General features: G+C 42.1%; 1 protein-coding gene across 1 annotated transcript in view; it reads right to left on the bottom strand.

Annotated features, from left to right (window-relative positions):
• Positions 1-19,688, bottom strand: part of LOC124623058 — a 240,575-nt gene that overhangs the window by 75,854 nt on the left and 145,033 nt on the right. The window contains exon 7 of the mRNA XM_047148851.1: positions 5,806-6,018. Coding sequence (XP_047004807.1) covers positions 5,806-6,018 — 213 coding nt within the window. The remainder of the gene's footprint in view (positions 1-5,805; positions 6,019-19,688) is intronic.

Here is a 19,688-nt window from a genome sequence, read left to right as displayed (position 1 = left end):
AACTTGTTTGCGCAGCAATTGCCGACATAGTGTAACTGTGGCGGAATAAGGGGAACCAGTCCGCATTCGCTGAGGCAGATGGAAAACCGCCTAAAAACCATCCACAGATTGACCGGTTCACCGGACCTCTACACAAATCCGCCGGGCGGATTCGTGCCGGGGACCAGGCGCCCCTTCCTGCCCGGAAAGCCGTGCGTTAGACCGCACGGCCAACCGGGCGGTCATGTCTATATTAGTCCTACAGAAATACGAATAGGAGCTTTTTATAGGAAATTTAACGAACTTAAATTTTGTACTGGCATACGTTTTAGTTGGAGGCCACGGTTTTCGAAAAACGTACGAAAGTGACCTTTGAATACACCTCCACCCCGACACCCATCTCTCACCAGTCAGGATTTCTAGTATGTTGTTCGTGGTACTCCTTCCTACCACAGTACAAAAATTTCCGACTACACGAACTATTTCCGATATTCGAACTTTTTTGGTCACAGTTGATTGGGCTATTACGCCACCAGCATAGTCATAGTTTGGCATTGAGGAAAAAACTGAGCCGCACGGAATTAGCCGAGCGGTCTATGGCGCTGCATTCATGGACTGTGCGGCTGGTCCCAGCGGAGGTTCGAGTCCTCCCTCAGACATGGGTGTGTGTGTTTGTCCTTCGAATAATTTAGGTTAAATAGTGTGTAATCTTAGGGACTGATGACCTTAGCAGCTGAGTCCAATAAGATTTCACACACATTTGAACATTTTTTAAAAAACTGATAAAGTGCTATATTTAGAGCATTGCACTGTGCGGAGCAGACATGGACCATGAGAAAGAAGGAGAAAAAATACTTAGAGAGCTTTGAAATGTGGTGTTGGGGGAGAATGGAAAATATCAAGTGGACAGATCGCATAAAAAATGGCGATGTACTGCGAAGAGTAGGAGAGAAGAGAAGTATACTGCGTACAATTCTTCAGAGAAAGGCCAACTGGATTGGACATGTATTTAGGCACGAGGGACTCATACGTGATGTCATCGAAGGGAAACTCAGAGGAAACGCAGGACGAGGAAGAAGAAGAATTCAACATCTGGACGACATGAAAGATGGAAGGAGATACAACAGACTGAAGGAAGAAGCTGAAGACAGGGAACAGTGAAATCAGAAATTCTCCGTACGAAGACACGGACCTGCCACTAGGCAGAGTGCTACATAATAATAATAATAATAATAGTCAGCTATTTCGTTGACATTATTAATTTAAACGTGCCCGTGAGAATAATGAAAAAGAAAACGACTTTTGTAAACGTTACGCTAAAACGAATTACGTTGACAAATCGATCTCAACTTAACACTTACAAGCACAGTACATCTACATCTACATCTACATCATACTCTGCAAGCCACCTAATGGTGGGTGGTGGAGGGTACTTTGGGTACCACCATCCGATCCCTTCAGCCCTGTTCCACTCGCGAATAGTGCGTGGGAAGAATGATCGTAAGCCTCTGTGTTGGCTCTAATTTCTCGAATATTCTCCTCGTGGTCAATGCGCGAGATGTATGTGGGGGGATCTATATTGTTCGACTCCTCCTGAAAAGTGCTTTCCCGAAATTTCAGTAATAAATCTCTCCGTGATGCACAACGCCTCTCTTGTAACGTCTGCCAGTGGAGTTTATTTAGCATCTCCGTAACGCTCTCTCGCCAGCTAAACGATCCCGTGACGAAACGCGCCGCTCTTCTTTGCATCTTCTCTATCTCCTCTATCAGTCCTACCTGACAGGGATCCCAGATAGATGAACAATGATCAAGAATCGGGCGAACAAGAGCCGTATAAGCCACTTTTTTCGTGGATGAGTTACATTTCTTTAAGATTCTTCATATGAATCGGAGTCTGCTGTCTGCTTTTCCCACTATCTAGTTTATGTGGTCATTCCACTTAAGGCCGCTCTGTATAGTTACGCCTAGGTCTTTTACGGCAGATGCTGTCTCCAGCTCTTTGTCATCAATAGTGTAGCAATATAGTAGTGGATTTCTTTTCCTATGTATGAGCAATATGGTACATTTATTTACGTTCCGGGTCAACTGCCAGAGCCTGCACCATTCATCAGTTCTCTGCAGGTCGTTCTGCAAATTCTTACCATCATCTGACATTGCTACTTTGGTATAGACAACTGCATCATCTGCGAATAGCCTTAAAGGGCATCCGACTCTTTCTACTAGATCATTTATAGATATTGTAAACAGCAGCGGTCCTATCACACTTCCCTTTGGTACTCCGGATATTACCTTTAGATCTTCCAATTTAGTTAGGTTAAGAGCGACTTGTTGAGTTCTATCTGCAAGAAAATCTTGAATCCAATAGAGCACTTTTGTAGTCAGAAGGCCTGACGAATACATCGATGTAACTGTTTATTTTATGCAGTTAAAATTCACAGAATCATTAGTAAAATTTACACAATTTGTAACTGCTCGATTCAGCCGATGGCGTAATATGATCAGTCATTCAAGATCAAAAAAGTTCGAATGTCGAAAGTAATTCGTGCAGTCCCAAATACACTCCTGGAAATGGAAAAAAGAACACATTGACACCGGTGTGTCAGACCCACCATACTTGCTCCGGACACTGCGAGAGGGCTGTACAAGCAATGATCACACGCACGGCACAGCGGACACACCAGGAACCGCGGTGTTGGCCGTCGAATGGCGCTAGCTGCGCAGCATTTGTGCACCGCCGCCGTCAGTGTCAGCCAGTTTGCCGTGGCATACGGAGCTCCATCGCAGTCTTTAACACTGGTAGCATGCCGCGACAGCGTGGACGTGAACCGTATGTGCAGTTGACGGACTTTGAGCGAGGGCGTATAGTGGGCATGTGGGAGGCCGGGTGGACGTACCGCCGAATTGCTCAACACGTGGGGCGTGAGGTCTCCACAGTACATCGATGTTGTCGCCAGTGGTCGTCGGAAGGTGCACATGCCCGTCGACCTGGGACCGGACCGCAGCGACGCACGGATGCACGCCAAGACCGTAGGATCCTACGCAGTGCCGTAGGGGACCGCACCGCCACTTCCCAGCAAATTAGGGACACTGTTGCTCCTGGGGTATCGGCGAGGACCATTCGCAACCGTCTCCATGAAGCTGGGCTACGGTCCCGCACATCGTTAGGCCGTCTTCCGCTCACGCCCCAACATCGTGCAGCCCGCCTCCAGTGGTGTCGCGACAGGCGTGAATGGAGGGACGAATGGAGGCGTGTCGTCTTCAGCGATGAGAGTCGCTTCTGCCTTGGTGCCAATGATGGTCGTATGCGTGTTTGGCGTCGTGCAGGTGAGCGCCACAATCAGGATTGCATACGACCGAGGCACACAGGGCCAACACCCGGCATCATGGTGTGGGGAGCGATCTCCTACCTTGGCCGTACACCACTGGTGATCGTCGACGGGACACTGAATAGTGCACGGTACATTCAAACCGTCATCGAACCCATCGTTCTACCATTCCTAGACCGGCAAGGGAACTTGCTGTTCCAACAGGACAATGCACGTCCGCATGTATCCCGTGCCACCCAACGTGCTCTAGAAGGTGTAAGTCAACTACCCTGGCCAGCAAGATCTCCGGATGTGTCCCCCATTGAGCATGTTTGGGACTGGATGAAGCGTCGTCTCACGCGGTCTGCACGTCCAGCACGAACGCTGGTCCAACTGAGGCACCAGGTGGAAATGGCATGGCAAGCCGTTCCACAGGACTACATCCAGCATCTCTACGATCGTCTCCATGGGAGAATAGCAGCCTGCATTGCTGCGAAAGGTGGATATACACTGTACTAGTGCCGACATTGTGCATGCCCTGTTGCCTGTGTCTATGTGCGTGTGGTTCTGTCAGTGTGATCATGTGATGTATCTGACCTCAGGAATGTGTCAATAAAGTTTCCCCTTCCTGGGACAATGAATTCACGGTGTTCTTATTTCAATTTCCAGGAGTGTATTAGTAAAGTGTTAGGGACGAGGGCAATGAACGTTCTACTAGAATGCAGGAGGAGGCCGAATGTGGCAATAGGGCTGCGTTTGAAGGGCACTTTTATACGGTTTTTTTTAATAACTTAAAATCTACAGCATCTGGTGAAAACGTATCTCAGTATAAAATTTAATTACATTAAATTTCCTACAAAAATGTCCCGTTCATTTTTTTTCTGTAGGACTAATACTTTGCGGGCAGCGAGCGAGTGAATATGAAAATCTCGAGCGTGGTTTATGAAAGCCAGATATAGGGTGCGGCGCGGGAACTTCCTTATGTGAAACGCGCGGCACACAGCTGCTGTTACTCATTGTTGAGTGGGTTTCAGTGCAATCAGTGCGAGACTTAAAGTTTCTTTTAAGGTTAGTTTAGTAGCGATCATGCAGTGGGCAAGAGAGGAGCGTGCGTTCGCCGTTGCAGCCTGCTTTTAGAATGGACGTTATGTCATCAGATCTCAGAGTGCATTCAGAAAACAGTTCAACATCGCGCCTGCAGATCGTGTTTCTGATGGGAAATCAATTGATATGTGGGTAGACACCTTTATGGATATTGGAAGTGTGCAGAAAAAGAAACCAGGTCCTTCAAGAACCACCAGAACGCATGAAAACATGGAGAGGGTAAAGATGTCGATTTTGAATTCCCCCAAGCGACCTGCACGCAAACATGCAGCTGCCCTTGCAATTTCTGAACGCAAAGTGAGACGAATTCTTCATGAAAAGTTGGAATTTCTTCCGTATAAACTGTCAGTGGTGCACACGCTCCAACCATGTGATTTCATTCCACGAAAAAATGAGTGTGAAGCCTTCATCGATGAGCTGCCTCATGACGCCTTAGTGTTTGTTCTTCAGCGACGAGGCTCATTTTCATTTGTCTGGCTGCGTGAATAAACAAAATATGCGATATTGGAGTGGCACGAACCTCCGAGAACTTCATGAGGAGCCCCTGCATACAGAACGTGTGGCTGTTTGGTGTGCAGTATCTAAAGTTGGCATCATTGGCCCATGGTTTTTCGAAGAAGACTATAAGGCAGTGACTGTAACTTCTGAGCGTTATGCTCAGACGATTAAACAGTTTTTTCTTCCAGAATTTGAAGAAATGGATGTGGGTGATGTCTGGTTCCGACAAGATGGCGCCACAGCTCACACGGCACGAACATCGATGGCCATGTTGCGCGAATACTTCCCCGATCGTCTCTTTAAGGGGTGATCTCCAGTGGCAACACGCCCGCCAGATTTAGCGCCATGCGACTTTTTCTTACGGGCTTTCTCAAATTCGTGGTGTACACCAATCGTCAGCAGACCCTGGCTGAGCTACGGAACAATATCGGTGTTGCTATTGCAAACATCGACAGAGACATGTTGGAGAAAGTAGACCGAAACTTCCGATTTCGACACAGCAAATGCATTGAGCAGAACGGACGCCAGTTTCAAGATATCATTTTCAAAACAACAAAGGAACAAAACTTTAGATGTTACTCTTTGTAAAGAAAAAAGAATTAAATTAATGTCTATAATACTTTCTGATTTATGATTTTTTTTTTTAAATAAGGAAGGTCTTGCGCTGCACCCTGTATAACATTGCGGGTTGCATGAAACGCCGTCGGTAGGGGCAGCTGAATTACGCTGTGTAGCAGTCGCTTTTTCATGCTATGGAATGTAGAGTAGCTCCTACATCCTACAAGGTTTTCTTAAATGTGACTTGTTTGGTGTGCACGCGCCATATGTGCACTCTCAGTGAGGTGGCTGGTGCAACGATATAAATCAAATGGCACGGACTTGGAACTTGTGTACATGATAAACAAATCGGAGCACTCACAGCAAGGCAGCGAATCGGCGACGAGGTTGTTGACGTTGACGGTGGCGCTGTCCGGTAAGGGCTGACCGGTGGTCGTGTTGACACAGTAGCAGGTGCCCGCTACGCACTGCAGCGGGTCGTACGAGCCGTCTTCCCGGCACCGAGCAGAGCCCGCGCGCTGCAGCTGTTCGCTGCTTAGCAGCTGCTCCGCTGTCCATGCCATCCGCGAACACCCTGCAACAGTAGCATGCAGAAGTATGGAGCAGGACAGCGAAAACAATTTGCTTGCAACGTAAGGGCTTGTAAAAATAGTATACAGGGTGGTCCATTGATCGTGACCGGACCAAGTATCTTACGAAATAAGCGTCAAACGAAAAAACTACAAAGAACGAAACTTGTCTAGCTTGAAGGATGAAACCAGATGGCGGTATGGTTGGCCCGCTAGATGGCGCTGCCATAGGTCAAACGGATATCAACAGTGTTTTTTTAAAATAAGAACCCCCATTTTTTACTACATATTCGTGTAGTAAGTAAAGAAATACGAATGTTTTAGTTGGACCACTTTTTTCGCTTTGTGATAGATAGCGCTGTAATAGTCACAAACATATGGCTCACAATTTTAGACGATCAGTTGGTAACGGGTAGGTTTTTTAAATTAAAATACAGAACGTAGGTACGTTTCAACATTTTAATTCCGTTGTTCTAATGTGATACATGTACCTTCGTGAACTTATCATTTCTGAGAACGCATGCTGTTACAGCGTGATTACCTGTAAATACCACATTAATGCAATAAATGCTCAAAATGATGCCCGTCAACCTCAATGCATTTGGCAATACGTGTAACGACATTCCTCTCAACAGCGAGTAGTTCGTCTTCCGTAATGTTCGCACGTGCATTGACAATGCGCTGACGCATGTTGTCAGGCGTTGTCGGTGGATTACGATAGCAAATATCCTTCAGCTTTCCCCACAGAAAGAAATCCGGGGACGTCAGATCCGGTGAACGTGCGGGCCATGGTATGGTGCTTCGACGACCAGTCCACCTGTCATGAAATATGCTATTCAATACCGCTTCAACCGCACGCGAGCTGTGTGCCGGACATGCATCATGTTGGAAGTGCATCGCCATTCTGCCATGCAGTGAAACATCTTGTAGTAACATCGGTAGAACATTGCGTAGGAAATCAGCATACATTGCACCATTTAGATTGCCATCGATAAAATGGGGGCCAATTATCCTTCCTCCCATAATGCCGCACCATACATTAAACCGCCAAGGTCGCTGATGTTCCACTTGTCGCAGCCATCGTGGATTTTCCGTTGCCCAGTAGTGCATATTATGCCGGTTTCGTTACCGCTGTTGGCGAATGACGCTTCGTCGCTGAATAGAACGCGTGCAAAAAATCTGCCATAGTCCCGTAATTTCTCTTGTGCCCAGTGGCAGAACTGTACACGACGTTCAAAGTCGTCGCCATGCAATTCCTGGTGCATAGAAATATGGTACGGGTGCAATCGATGCTGATGTAGCATTCTCAACACTGACGTTTTTGAGATTCCCGATTCTCGCGCAATTTTTCTGCTATTGATGTGCGGATTTGCCGCGACAGCAGCTAAAACACCTACTTGGGCATCATCATTTGTTGCAGATTGTGGTTGACGTTTCACATGTAGCGTAAACTTCCTGTTTCCTTAAATAACGTAACTATCCAGTGAACGGTCCGGACACTTGGATAATGTCCAGGATACCGAGCAGCATACACAGCACACGCCCGTTGGGCATTTTGATCACAATAGCCATAGATAAGTACGATATCGACCTTTTCCGCAATCGGTAAACGGTCCATTTTAACACGCGTGATGAATCACGAAGCAAATATCGTCCGCACTGGCGGAATGTTACATGATACCACGTAGTTATACGTCTGTGACTATTACAGCGCCATCTATCACAAAGAAAAAAGTGGCCCAACTAAAACATTCATATTTCTTTACGTACTACACGAATATGTAATAAAAAATGGGGGTTCCTATTTAAAAAGAAAACGCAGTTCATATCCGATTGACCTATGGCAGCGTCATCTAGAGGGCCTAACCATAGCGCCATCTGGTTTCCCCCTTCAAGCTAGACGAGTTTCGTTCTTTGTAGTTTTTTCGTTTGATGCTTATTTCGTGAGATATTTGGCCCCGTCACTATCAATGGACCAGATAGTATGCCAGATAGGACGGTCAAATAATAAACTAAAAAAAGGAGATCGACGCACTTTGAAGAAGCTATGCAAACTGGTCACAAATTGATGTTCATACAGGCATCGATGGAAAATGCGAAATTTGCCGGCCGACGGGTGAATGTGTCACTCTGCCGCGCATTTCGATATCAGGCATAAGGTCTTTGCGAATTTCATTCTATGTACTCTGCTGGACAATATCAGATGCATGAACAGTATACGCAGATGTCAACATTTGAGAGAGGACGTGTAGTAGGGCTGAAACAAGCTAGTTGGAGTTATCGACGAACAGGATCGATGCCACTATTGGACGATGTTGGCATGAATGGATGAACCATGGCCGAACACAATGTCAAGAAGGATGCGGTCGACCTAGAGAGACCATACAACGAGAGGAACGAGCAGTCGTCTTAGAGGCACTCAGAGCCCTGTTTTCATCATTATCATCATTCCGACGTGCAGCTGATGCTTCAGTGATGATGATGAGGTCCCATACTCCGACCAGCGTAGGGGATGATGCGGGAGACCCGCACTGCTGTACTAGGCAAGGTCCTAGTGGATGTGGTTTGCCATTGCCTTCCTCCGACCGTAATGGGGATGAACGATGATGATGAAGACAACAACACCCAGTCATCTCGAGGCAGGAAAAATCCCTGACCCCACTGGGAATCGAACCTGGGACCCCGTGCGCGGGAAGCGAGAGCGCTACCACAAGACCACGAGCTGCAGGCTGCTTCAGTGACAAGTACCATTAATAAGTAGCTCACAGAAAGGGGGCTAAGTTCGCAGCGCTCCTTGCGCCTACCACTATTGACCTCTATACACCAACAAGCCGGTTACCTGATGTGTCAAGCACATTTCGTCTGCAATCTCACTGGCTGGAGTGTCTTCAGTGATGAGTCCCGCTTCGAAATGAACCCCGATGACCAGCGTCTGGAGACTCCCAAGATAGCAGAGTGATATCAGCCTAAAGGTCGCCCGCCATACGACCCGACAACCAGGAGTGATGGGCCACTTCATTTCATAGCACGACAACTTTGGTTGTAATCTGCGGCACCCTTACAGCACAACGAAACGTTGACGATATTCTACACCCTGTTTAGTTACCCTTCATGGACTTACATTCCAGCAAGATACTGGCTGCCCATACAGGGCGAGACTTTCCACTGCTTGTCATTGTGCTTGTTAAAACCCCACCTTAGTCAGCAAGGTTGCTGGATCTTTCCTCAACTGAGAACGTTTGGAGCATTATGGGCGGGGCCCTCCAAAACAGGTCGAGATTATGACGATGGAACTCGCCGATTGGACAGAATCTGGCACGATATTTCTCAACAGGAGACCCAGTATATCAATCAGTTCCAAGGCGAATAACTGCTTGCACAAGGGCCAGAGATGGACCACCGGCTTATTGACGCTCAATTTGTCAAGCTGCTTCTCTTGAACGAGTCATCTAACTTTCCTGCTATTGTAATCAGTTGTTTTGTCTGTACATGTGCACCACATCTACCGCTTTCCGTTCCATTCGGATAATTACTTCCCGTTGCATCGTTTCTTTGTCTTAGAGTATATATGTGTGACTTCCTTTTGTACTATAATATTATACTGCAGGTAAAACATCGAGTTATAGGCTAGAACTCCAGCTTCCAGACTGGAGTAGGTATATCTCGATCATAACTGCAAGAGCAACCGAGATTTTCCAAAACCAGATTCGATACGATAGTTGGCATCGATAGTTTAGTGAGTCGCAGTTGCAAAACACTAATACGAATTATTTTTCAAAAGAGTGTGAAAAACTGTGGTAGCCGACCTCAGGAAAGGTCAATCTGGATTTCTGAGAGCTGTGGGAACACGTTGTAGAGAAGTGTGGGAATAAGAGAGGCATTAATGACTCTACGCCTTGCCTTGGAAGATAGTTTGAAGAAAGGCAAACCTACATACGTGCCATTCGTAGATTTAGGTAAGATATTTGACGGGGTTGACAGGAATACACTCTTTGAAATTCTTAACTTAACAGCGTCAAAATACACTGAGGGTAAGGCTATCAAATAATCTGTGCACGAGTAGTGCAGGGGATGAGGCACAATAACAAACTAGTTAGAATTGAGAGAGAACATCAGGTAACAGGAGATCCCATTTATGACAGCCAAGATCTGTGTATAGATCTCCCAGTGGTAGTGTGGACGCTTTTCTCAGTAAATTAACAGAAGTTCTAGATAACGTCTCAAGTACAAAGGTCCACATAATTCTGTGTGGGGACATTAACATCAACAGTAATATCATAAATGAATCCAGCAACACCTTCAAAAACATCCTTCAAAGTTTTAGCATGTCCCTATTGGTCAATAGTGCAACAAGGGTTACTACATTGACTGCATCAGTAATTGACCATGTGGCCACAAATATGGACAGGGAAAAATGTGATGTAGCTGTAAAAGATCTCGGACTATCAGACCATCTCTGTCAAATAACAACAGTAAAATCAGGCATCGAATCATTCCCTAAACTACAAGCCCACAAACGACATCTATCAGAAATCAAAATAAAAGATTTTTCAAAAGAACTAGAAAAACGAAGCTGGGATGAAGTGTATAAGGAAACCAATGTGAATATGAAATTCTCTAAATTCTCCACATTGTTTAAATCGAACTTTGAAAAGCCATTTCCAAAGGTATGCACGTCTGTATCAACATCTCACGAAAACAAATGGATAACAGCAGGTATTAAGAGTTCCTCCCAGACACTAAAACACCTCAGTTCCATGAAAACGATTCGCAATGATCCAGAATTCTTAAATAGATACAAAAAGATCTATAGGAAGGTGCTGACTGCTGCAAGAAAGTAATTTAATGACAAAATAATATATAATGCAGAGAATAAAAGCAAAGCAGCCTGGGATGTTATAAAAAAAGGAAACGGGGAGAGGCAAACAAACCCAGAATAACATACTGCTAAGAGAGGGGGATAAGGTGATAAATGATCCTCAACACTTAGCAAACTATGTTCGAATGTGTGTGAAATATTATGGGACTTAACTGATAGGGTCATCAGTCCCTAAGCTTACACACTACTTAACCTAAATTATCCTAAGGACAAACACACACACCCATGCCCGAGGGAGGACTCGAACCTCCGCCAGGACCAGCCGCACAGTCCATGACTGCAGCACCTTAGACCGCTCGGCTAATCCCGCGCGGCAGCAAACTATGTAAACGAGCATTTTTCAAGTATTTCAGAGACGTTACAGCAAAAATTTCCCAAAACAAATGTAACACCTGCAAATGATGTTGCACTAAATACAATAATGTTACTTCCAACCACAGAGAATGAAGTCAATAAAACTGTGCAAAAACAAAAAAAAATGAAAAGTCAGTAGGCTTAGATGAATTACCAATGTGTGTACTGAAACAATGCATAGGGATTATACAAGGCCCCTTAACAAATATAATAAATGAATCCTTCACATCAGGCAAGAGTTAAAACAGGCAAGAGTTGTACCTTTGCTTAAGAAGGGTAATGCAGAGGACATAGAAAATTACCGGCCCATTTCCCTGCTGTTAGCATTCTCAAAAATAATAGAAGCAATTATGAAAGACAGATTAATGAATTACCTGAATAAATACAATCTTTTAAGCGAATCACAATTTGGTTTCCAAAGCGGCAAAAATACAGAGTCAGCCACAGTAGAATTCACAAAAGTTGTACTTAATGCTCTTTATAAAGATGAACGTGTCACAGGCATATTTTTGGATCTTTCTAAGACGTTTGATACAGTAGACCACAAGATTCTATTAAATAAATTAGAAGCATTAGGAATACGAGGGTTTCGATCATACCTAACAGATAGAGTACAAATAGTAGAGATAACACATACTTCAAATAGATCTAAACATTTAGTAAAACACTTATCAGAACCAAAATACATTAATATAGGGGTTCCACAAGGTAGCATATTAGGACCAATAGTATTCCTGATATACGTAAATGACTTTCCCAGTAGTGTTACTCATGGTGAAAAATTCTCTTCGCTGATGACAGCAGTATTATAGCCACTAAGAAAACAAGAGAACACCTTGCCGAGGAAACAAATGAAACTCTCAAGGCATTTTATGATTGGTCAATAAGCAATAAAGTGACACTGAACATAAAGAAAACTAATGCTATCAATTTCAGTTTGAAGAGGAAGAACGTTAAATTAAATGTAGATGGCACCTCTATAGACTGTGTTACAAATGCAAGATTTCTAGGAATCAATATTGATTCTCAATTGAAGTGGTGTGAACACACAAAGCTACTTGCAAACAGAATGTCATCAGCATGTTATACCCTTAGAATCCTATCATCAGTGTGTAACATGCAGTGTCTTTTAGTTACATGTTATTCATATGTACACTCAATTCTTAGCTATGATTTTTTTTTGTGGAACAAACGCACAAAATATGAACACAATTTTCAAACTCCAGAAAAGAGCCATAAGAATAAGAACCAAAAATACTAGTAGAGCTCATTGTAAAGATCTGTTCAAAACACTGAGGATTTTACATGTTCCATGTGAATACATTTACCAGTCAGTTGCACACATCAAAAATAACATTGGTAACTACTGCACAAACAGCTCTGTGCATGACCATGCAACAAGAGATAGACTCAACTTACATTTACCAAGAAAAAATAAACATAAAACTCAAAACAGCATTTTCTACCGGGGAATAAAACTGTACAATAAATTACCAAAAGAGATTAAAGAAATTGCAAGAATACACTTATTTAAAAAGGCAGCTAAAAAGTACCTGTTATGCAATACATCTTATACATAGATAAAACAGAGTAGGGGTTTGATAAAAAAATGTTACGCAGGTAAATAATAACAATAATGATTATAAAACATCCAGAATTCCACATACCGCCTTCACTTTATGTTACTTTCATTCTTTTTTCCTTTCTAGAAATACTTACCCCCAAGCTATGCATAGCACAATACTAACACCTCTTTCTCTTTCTGAGCTCAACATCTCACTCATTATGGAAGGATGCTGACTCAGTTTTTCATGATAGGAAATGGGAAGCTGTGGCACAGAAAATGAAATCTAATGATCGTCTCTGTCTACAAGTCTGTAAATATATCTGTATACGAATCAGCTGACGGCCTCCATTGCTCCACCCCCGCAACAAACAACTACGGGGTTTTGACATTGTAAATGGTGTCTCCTGTTATCTGATGTTCACTCTCGGTTCGTACTAGTTTGTTTTGTGCCTGATCTGCAGTACTCGCCACAATGATTTGCCACTTATTATTTGTTGACCACTTCCTCTCCTCATGAGGTTGTATTCTTTGACTACGAACGTTGGGGGCATCTCCATGTTCTGATCTGTGTCACATTACTAACGATCTGAAGATGACGTTTTAACGCAGAGAAGCCAGTCGTGAATAAACCACCAGTTAACAGCTGATTACGGTTTTATTCACGTTGAATTACCAACTGGACAGAGTTCTAGCCTTGCCCAGAAGTTATTCAAACTATACACTGAGGAAACTTTGAAGGAATTCAATGAGTAATTTTGAAAAGGAATTAAAGTTGAGCGAGAAGAAATAAAAACTTTGAGGGTTGCTGTATTTTGAAAAAAGGTTATAAACTGATGGTATATGTGCAGCAAAACAGCTGATGATGGTCGAAGTGGAGAGGGAAGTACGGGCTGGCGATAGTAAGAAGAGAATTTGTCAAAGAGAAAAAAATGCTAATTTGTGAGGTGAGGTGCGGAATGGGTATATCGAATAACTGACGAGGAGGTGATAAGGAGCAGGAAATGGGAACAAAAGAAATTTATAGCACAACCCAAACCAAAAAATTGGCCAAGTGCGAATATGCCTAGCGCAATGAGGGTTCCATACAAATTGAATTGTATATATAGAGAGTCCATCCTTTCTGGAATCGAGAATTTTAACGATTTTTGCCTGTTATCGATATTGTTACTGCCAAGATACTGGTCCCAGGAATTCCAAGACCGTATCAAAATATCTACAATAGTTCCTCAGACTAGCCCGGACTTACAAAAAGAAGCGTGTAAGTGACTTCAGTTTATATGTGTGGGGAGGGAAGATTTAATAAAACTTTTTCTTATTTACTTACTAAAACATGACTACAACTTACATTTTATGTTTACACGCAATAATTTTCGTCTGTTATGATTTTGACGGATGATGACTGCAATGTATGTTCGAAGGACAAAAGATTTTTTTATGTGCTATAATTATAATTTAACAGGTTTCAAATTTTTTACTGTACTTGTACTGTGAAAGATTGATTCTTGCCGAATTTCGTGATTCTAGGTTTGCGGGAAGTACCCTATGTTTTGATGAGTGAGGTTGCAAGTATCAAAATATGTGACGCAAATGGCCATATCTTCTGATTGCGTTGACTTAGAAGCGTAAATTTTTTACACCGCCAAGGAACCACACTCTTTAATATGCGAGCTAAATTTGAGATTGATACGCCGAACTATTTAAGAGAAAGAGGGGTCTTAAAAGAGGGACAGACAGACAGGCGGATTAAAAATTGAAAAAAATCGGTTTTTTTTCCTTTACTTGTACTGTTGAGCCTTGATTTCTGCCAAATTTCATGATTCTAGGTCAATGGAAAGCACCCTATGGATTCTGATGAGTGAGTTTTTCAGTATCAAAATATGGGACATAATCAACCGTATCTTTTGATTGCACTGACTTAGAAGCTTACAATTTTTATGCCACCAAGGGTAATAGAGTTTAGTATGTGACATAAATTTGAGCTTGATACGCCAAACTATTGGAAGAAAGGGCCCTAACAGACGGACAGACAAACAGACAGACGGATAAAAAATGACAAAAGACGTTTTGTCATGTTATGTAATTACAAATTAAAAATTTTCGATTTATTTCTTTAATTGTTCTTCGTGCCAAATTCCATTATTCTCTGTCAATAGGAAGCACTCTACACGTTTTGACGAGCGAGTTTTCAAATATCAAAATATGTGACATAAAAAGCCGTATATTTTGGTTGCTTTGACTTAGAGGTTAAAATTCTTGTTCCTCCAAGGAATGTAATTTAAATTTCAACTTGATACGTCTACCCGTCCCTAAGAAAAATGTTTTTATAACAGTCGGACAAATGGTTCAAATGATTCTAAGTACTATGGGACTCAACATCTGAGGTCATCAGTCCCCTAGACTTACAACTACGTAAACCTAACTGACCTAAGGACATCACAAACATCCATGCCCGAGGCAGGATTCGAACCTGCGACCATAGCAGCCGCGTGGTTCCGGACTGAAGCACCTAGAACCGCTCGGCCACAGCGGCCGGCCAACAGACGGACAGATAGACAACAAAGTGATCCTGTAAGCGTTCCGTTTTTACAAATCGAGACACAGAACCCTAAAAAGCCGACAGCTGATAGGATATATTCCGAGACATTAAGCAATCGTCAATTTGGTAACAGAAGGAAGTATGGTCGTTAAAAGTTGTAGAGGCTCGAATAAAATATGTAGGTTTAAATGGACTCACATTAGTGTAGTTATGCAGGAATTAAGAGGCTTATACAGGATAGACTATAGCAGTAAATTCAGCGAAACGAAATCCTTGCAGCTGTATTGCCAGTATCACATTACGTGGTTGGTTGAGATAGACGTGCAAAGCAGGTGCACCAAGCCAACTGCAACTGACTGGGAGCTTGTTTTACTGGCTCCAAAATAGTGCGGAGAGCTGCAATAGACCAGTCATGGACTGAAAAAACCAAATACGTAAAAATGTATCGATATCTGATACTTCCGGAACAAAAGTACCGGTATGGACAATACTGCGACGTAATGACTGCATTTTTACGTATTTATGAGGATTCCTTTAACACAAAAAGACCTATCCAGAATATAAGGCGAAACGTGGAACTTGTGCTCTGTTTGCATGATTCAGTACTGGGATGGAATCAGATACAAAGGTAAGCAGTTACGAACATATATTTCAAGTGCAACAGAGGCTTAGACGTATATTTCGTGCTACACCTACGCGTGTACCACTATTAAACGTACTACTTTCATCTAGTGAAAAGTCGTGTCTATTTAAAACATTCTTTTTGTGATATGCTGCTTAGAAATCTTAACTTCTTCCTTTATCTAGATTCGGATCAGATACATTCAAACGGCTTTCCCACTGTAGTGATTACATACTTAATATTACTGGTGAATGCTGCTAAAATCTCATTTGTTCGTTATAGACTTCATGGTATGTACCATACTACTGCATACTACGTACCATAAAAAGAAGTCTCGTATATACTGCGTACGTTTCAACTTTCATCAAAGTAGCAATGAAAGGTTACTATTTTTCTGCGCACCATTCGGTACCTCCGCTACCAATATTATGATATTATTAAGTTATCGAACACTTGGTAGCGGTACCAACGCAACGGGCACCAAAACAAAAGTATCGACACTTAATCGCATCAGTAATGCTGGATCGTCGCTACTCACTTTGTGCGTTTAATGCTCGTAACCTATCTAGACACGCAGGGTGTCCCAAACCTTTAGGGTCAAAATTACACAAATGGTTGAGGATCCAGCACTGAACAGAATGTGTTTAAGAACCAACGGTCGGAATGGGTAGCATTTTCGAGGCAAGTCCGTATACCGCATGTGTGTGGGCAAACTGCAAATTGCAGCAACCGATTACTGATCGCTTTGTAATTCTCAAGTAATCTGATGAATCAGAGATGATAAATCGTCCATGTGTGGTCATTTGGCTCACTCGCCGCGACTCGTTGGTCTAGTTACCACCTAACTACGATATTATCAACCTTGGCCTCCCGTGGCCCTTACCGCAAACGCGCGGTGAGAGTATAGTAAACAAGTATGGCGGTCAGTACGACAAAAAACCAGTCCGAAGCTGCAAATTTTACTTCTTTTTTAATTAACTCGATGACTAATTTCGGAGCATGACCCATTTTAAAATCACTGTAACGTAGTCAGAAATCGTATTTCCGAAGATGTGAAAACCATGTCAGAAATGTGCAGAGGACAGCTAAAATTTTCGTTGCACATTTTTGGCATGTTTTTCATGTCTTCGGAAATATCATTCTTGACTGTCTTACGATGATTTGTAAATGGGTCTCGGCCCGAAATAGTCATCGAGTGAATAAAAAGCATAAAATTTGCAACTTTGGATTGATTTTTCGTTGTACTGTTTAACAGAATTTGCTGATTCATAGCTATTCCAGCATGCTGGAAGTTCGTAAGTATAGTGGTGCTTAAGGAAACCGCACCTCATCAGGCGTTTCACCGTGTCCTCGTGAAATAACACGATAAAAGCTCGCGATAAGCCGACCGAAGCGCCCTCATTCTCAAATGCAATAACATTTTGGTCGACTAATACTGTTGTTGTATAGTTTTGTTTCGTTTTGACATCCCACATGGAGTACTGAATTTACAACAGAATTTGTAGCTATTCAGACAGTACAAACTATGCTGAAAGTGATGCTGAAGGTGAATTTACCACTAATATTAAGAAGCAATACAAATCTAAAAATATTTATTCTTTTATATTTTGCAATGACCAATATTTCCTTAACTATACGTTCAGCCGCAATGCGTCTTTAAACTGTGCTCGTCTACAATGTTTCAACATTCATCTTTAAATTTTTCATGCGCACTTCAATATTTACCGCCAATGTGCTCACTGGCTCCCATCGAATGCCGCTTACACCGTTAATACCGCCAACTACAACGTAACTGTCTTTCTGAATTGGTGTGTCACTATCTTCTATTGTGTCGCAAAGTCCTATGAATTGTGCCGCGAAATTATGTCATGTCCAGAGGTATAAACGTCGTTAATTAATACCACGACACAATATACTTTTAAACGTGATTTGTAGTACATTATTAATTATCAATTTCGAGACACTCTGCAGAGGACAGCGCATGCACCGGCGGAAAACTGTCAGTTCTGCTTGCAGGCAGTTCGAGTGATGATAAAAACCTGGTTAAGTGGTTGCATTGCATTTCCTACTTAGTGACAAGAGTAATTCAGCCCTCGCCACTGAGTCAGTTTCACTGCCAAAGTAGGTAGAGGTCCAAAATTTTATTTAAATTTCAGATGTAGATTCTTGTTATCATAAGTATGACTGAAAAAATGTGAGTGATACGTATGACCATTTTTAATGATTTATATTATGATTTTAAAAACAGTTGATAGATGGCAAAAAGTGGTCGTTAGATGTTAATGAAACTCCTTTATTTTCATAATGCGTTTCGGGCGTAGCCTATCATCAGATGACCTGTCAAATAGGTAACATATTTTTACATTACAAATATGAACTCATGCAGAAACGTATTTATGCAAGCACATTGGTTTGAACCAAAATTTAAATTTTTTTAAAAAGCAATACGTACCACAATGGAATATGAGTACAATGATGTAACATAGAAGTCTTTTGACTTGCAAGACATGAAGCTACCACATTCACACAAGGATAGAAATACTGATATGACATACAGACAGCTAGCGTTCGAATGAATATAAGGGGCTCTCAACACCGCGCAAGTAAACTCGCTTACACGAGATGGCGTGTGGGTGATTGCGCTGCAGCCATACAATACAGGATAGTAAACTCATTTTTTCGTAAGACTTTATAATAGGAACATATATTTATACTAATTTCAAAGTGGCGTATATTTCATGCATACATAGGCCAAACCGAGAAGGATTTTAAAACAAGATTCAGGGAGCACAATAGTGCAAGTAATAGCAGTGTTACGTCCTATTCACAATAGTTTAAACACTTTAAATTTGGAACCGAAAGACAGGGATTTAGATATTTTAGAAGACCTTGAAATTTATGCTCATTTTTGTACCAATCGAGAGAATGTAATTAATGAACAAGTAACAAACAATAGACAACCCTTTTCCAGTATTTTTGATGACATGCTACCTTAATTACCTTAATTTCTCTTTTACAATTTTCATTAGTACAAATGTACTAGCTTCTGTTTCATTTGTGACGTACATATATTCTCAGATAAAATGAATTACCTTCTAACTACGATTTTGTGTGTAGGTTTAACCTTTTTACTTTTATTTTTTTTACCATTTGTCTTAAATATGTTTTACTTTGCCTACTTGTTGGCATGGAATACATGTCACCTTCAATTTTGAATGAATATCTGTTACTACTGGAAAATAAATCTTACAAAAAGATAACGTTCTGGCGGGATGCAACGCCACCACTCACCCACCAAATAGCGTAAGCGAGGTTACTTACACGGTGTTGAGAGCCGCTGTATTTATTCGTCTGCTAGCTGTCATATCAGTCTTTCTGTCATTACGTGAATGTACTAACTTAATGTCTTATAACCCAAAAGACTTCTCTGTCATAGCATTGTACTCGTATTGAAGTACGCATTTCTGTAGAATTTTTTTTATAAATTTCGGTTCAAATCATTGTTGCTGTACAAATATGTTTCTGCATGTGTTCACATTTGTAATGTAAAAATGTGTTATTAATTTAGTAAGTCACCTGATGATGGGCCACGTCCAAAACGCGTTATGAAAATAAAGAAGTTCCATTAACATCTAGTGACTAATTTTCGCTACCTATGAGCTACTTTTTAGGGTCATAATAAAAGGTCGTGTTGAAACTTCCTGGCAGATTAAAACT

Source organism: Schistocerca americana, chromosome 7, assembly GCF_021461395.2.
Source record: "Schistocerca americana isolate TAMUIC-IGC-003095 chromosome 7, iqSchAmer2.1, whole genome shotgun sequence".
In the NCBI taxonomy this organism is placed as follows: Eukaryota; Metazoa; Arthropoda; class Insecta; order Orthoptera; family Acrididae; genus Schistocerca; species Schistocerca americana.
The sequence above is the reverse complement of the archived record's forward strand: the minus strand, read 5'-3'. Positions and strand labels throughout refer to the sequence as shown.